Source organism: Triticum dicoccoides, chromosome 5B (genome assembly GCF_002162155.2).
Source record: "Triticum dicoccoides isolate Atlit2015 ecotype Zavitan chromosome 5B, WEW_v2.0, whole genome shotgun sequence".
Taxonomy (NCBI): Eukaryota; Viridiplantae; Streptophyta; class Magnoliopsida; order Poales; family Poaceae; genus Triticum; species Triticum dicoccoides.
The window spans coordinates 462,148,536-462,151,620 of record NC_041389.1 but is presented as its reverse complement, the minus strand read 5'-3'; the positions used below and the strand labels follow the sequence as shown (position 1 = coordinate 462,151,620).

Below are 3,085 nucleotides of genomic sequence, written 5' to 3'. Positions count from 1 at the left end.
TCGATGTGGTCGCCGGCGCCGAACTCGGCGAGCGCGGAGAGCATGCCGTCCCTCCACTCGGCGTAGTTGTCGGCGTCGAAGTCTAGCTTCGCGGGGACGTGGCTGAGGATGTCCACGTTGTGGATGGATAAGGGGGCCGGCGAAGAAGCGTGGCCGGACGAGGAGGCATCCAGAGCGCCCTGGCCGGCGGCGGGCATCGTGCCGAGGTCAGAGGCCCCGGAGATGTCGCTCATGGTGGACAGGCGGGGAGGAAAGATTACTCAGATCCAGAATTATCTGCCTGATTCATCGATCAGATTGTGTACGTGCGTTTTTATAGAAGGAAGTATAAATAAGAGAGAAATAGATGGACAAGATTTGGCCAAAGTGCACATCTGAATCTGGACGTTTGCATGCGATACATGCAGCGGAGGAAGTGGCCGTGGGTTGTTGAGATCTGCTGGGCTGGCGTGATCCGGACTTTGTGCAGCGGCCAGGTGCTTAGCTACCTGTGAATCTGACAAGCGCTGCTAGTATCTGCCAAGAAGATCGATGGTAAGACATAAATTCTCTCCCCAAAAATGATACTCCAAATGGAAGAAGCTCAGTGATTCTGACTATACTTCCACCGAAGATGCATTTGGGAAGCAGAGAAAGTATATATAGGCCAAGAACTTACAACAACTATCTGGTTTCAGAGCTCCGAATGTTACAGTCTTGACCTGGGTTCAGCGTTTCCTGGTATCTGCAGCGCTTCGTAATGGCCACAGCCATGATAGAGGAGTCGGATTGGGTCTTCTTTCCCGTACTCCTGGCCATACTCCGCGATCGCTATCAAACCGCCCGCTGCTTCTTCGCTCATATAAACAGTGATCGGCATCCTGGAACACAACGATGGTATTCTTACTGCCATTGTACCTCATCAATGTTGCAAAGGGCTGAATTTTAAAACTAAACCTACAAAAGAGCTACCTTTGTTGGACTACAGAAATAGATTCTCATCGGCGCGACAATTGGAACATCTCTCCTTGTTATTTTTTTTTGTATAATAATGGAGTGAAGACAGAAAACCACAATCGCAGCACCTTGAGGTGCATATATACTAGGAAACTAAATACTAGAAGAAGAAACAAGGTCAATCATATCAATATTACTGACTTGCGACGCGAGGTGAAGGTAAAAGTGAAATGATAGTTGCAAGTGCTCTATTAGGATCATGCAGTGATATATAGTTCAGCTAACTAGCAAACAGTTTGAAAATATTCTGACATCATGGCTAATACTACTCATCTTTTAAAATGCCTATCTCAACAGAAAAACAGTCCAATTACTCACTGGAGAACATGAGAAGCCATGAGCAATTCTGGCTCTCCTCCCCACACATGTGGCTTCCTAATCTGAGAGACATATGTATCGAAATCACCCTCGATAAACCTGCATATTGATGTTACAACAAAGGGTAAGCATGTGTAGCACAACATTACTGTGAAGAAAGAACAACAGCAGGATAAGGAACTAACCATTCAGTCTCTGTGCGTCTCTTGATAAACTCATCAGCAACCTAACAATAGAAAAGTTATATATGTGCAAATTTCAGACAGGACTAACCAAGAAAAAAATCTTCAGTGTTCAGAACAATATTCATCAAAAGTATGGCATTGGCTTTACATTATAAACATACCAGTGTTCTTAAATCATCGGCGAGCTTTCTCTGAAGATCCTCATTAGGTATGGGTTTCCCTGACCTCATACACGCACCATGAGCCACAGAACGGAACAAGCATCTACCATCCCCAGGAATGCCTGCGGGTCTCGTGTGAGACAGTCACAAAGTGATTTTATGCTTTGAGTACGTGCATATAAGCATAATGTATCCACACACTCACCGGTGACAGAATACTGTGTGTAAACTTTCTTCCCATGAGCACAACTAGAGGGTGATTTAGAATCAATGTCATTATCCACCGGACCGCCAGCATTTGCTATCCCAGAAACTGTGAAACTCAACGAAAGCCCAGCACCTGTGCCTCCTATTTTTTGTGCTAAACTTCTCGTCGTTCTCGCCTTCCAGCTAATACTAGAAAACTTGTGATGTGAGGGCATATCAAGCTTAGCATGTAGGATACTATCTCTCGCTGATAATCCGCGTTTAGACTGTTGCTCCAAGCAGGCAAAGCATGTCGCATTTTGCAGACGAGATGATGTTGTGCTCTTAGGAGAAAGACTAACTAAACCCATTTTTGTGTGATAACTGACTGCATGTGAGCGAGAATGCTTCCATAAAGCCATGCTCTGTGACAATCCTCCTTGTAACTGGCTAGGCTGAGAATACATGGTATAGGTGCGGCGTTGCAAACATATAGCAGGCGCGCAACGCAGCAGCATCTGCTTCCAGTTGCACCAAGTATAAACTGAAAAACATGTTCGGACGACCAGCTAAGGATTAGTGGAACATGAGAGCACTGGTTCATCTCAATAAAACACAAGACAACACTCCAAAGTCGGAGTAGATTGATCCCAGGTCTGGGAACCATAATATGCATCATGTAACAGTAGCATCATTATAAGAAGACCTGTGGACTTCCCAGAATATGCTACTACTACTACCGAATTCCCCTCCCAAATCATGAACATTTCAAGCACGAGCAGCCAACTGGTCACCAGAAAACCGAGCTCTATGCTACCACGGATCCCTGTAGGCTCATGGTTATGGCAACCCTGGCCAGTAGACACAACGGACTTGAGCACTCAAAAGATCACAGCACCGGAGGCCATGGGCAATCTAAGCTTCATACTGTAAATAAAGTTCCAGTGCACCTACTACAGTGCAGGGAAGGTAGTAGAGATTACTTCGAAGCAGCCCAAATTAGACACCTGACCTGAGGGACCGGGAGATTCGCACCTTGAGACTTGGGCCTCCGGACCGGAGCGAGCTAATCCGGCAGGGGCAGGGGAGATGAGAGGATGGGGCTGCGGCGGGGACGTGGGTAGCAGGGGAAGGGTTGGTGGAGGCCGGAGAAGCTCAGGCTCCGCAGAGGCAGGCACGCAGAGGCGGAGGGGATTGGTCTACCCTCGCCGGACGGAGCCGAGTAGGCGACGATGGCCG

The 3,085-nt window shown here is 47.4% G+C and overlaps 1 protein-coding gene across 2 annotated transcripts; it reads right to left on the bottom strand.

Annotated features, from left to right (window-relative positions):
* Window positions 1-250: 250 nt before the first annotated feature.
* Window positions 251-3,085, bottom strand: LOC119310823 (OVARIAN TUMOR DOMAIN-containing deubiquitinating enzyme 4-like). 2 transcript variants are annotated; one of them, XM_037586443.1, is made up of 7 exons: window positions 2,859-3,085; window positions 1,866-2,390; window positions 1,661-1,782; window positions 1,500-1,540; window positions 1,315-1,413; window positions 659-860; window positions 251-516 (listed from the first exon to the last, which is right to left on the bottom strand). In XM_037586443.1, exons 2-6 carry the CDS (start codon window positions 2,362-2,364, stop codon window positions 689-691), a joined length of 933 nt encoding a protein of 310 aa, XP_037442340.1. In that variant the 5' UTR covers window positions 2,365-2,390; window positions 2,859-3,085; the 3' UTR covers window positions 251-516; window positions 659-688. The 2 variants fall into 2 exon arrangements, with proteins under 2 accessions (XP_037442340.1, XP_037442339.1); XM_037586442.1 differs by having other exon boundaries at window positions 2,882-3,085.

Bases quoted from the DNA above. Each gene is read 5' to 3' on its own strand.
- LOC119310823 (XM_037586443.1), bottom strand. From the start codon at position 2,364: ATGCTGCTGCGTTGCGCGCCTGCTATATGTTTGCAACGCCGCACCTAT. The intron at 1,783-1,865 runs GTGAGTGTGTGG...CGAGACCCGCAG, and splicing joins CACACAGTATTCTGTCACCG to GCATTCCTGGGGATGGTAGA. The intron at 861-1,314 runs GTGAGTAATTGG...GTTGTGTTCCAG, and splicing joins ATGGCTTCTCATGTTCTCCA to GATGCCGATCACTGTTTATA.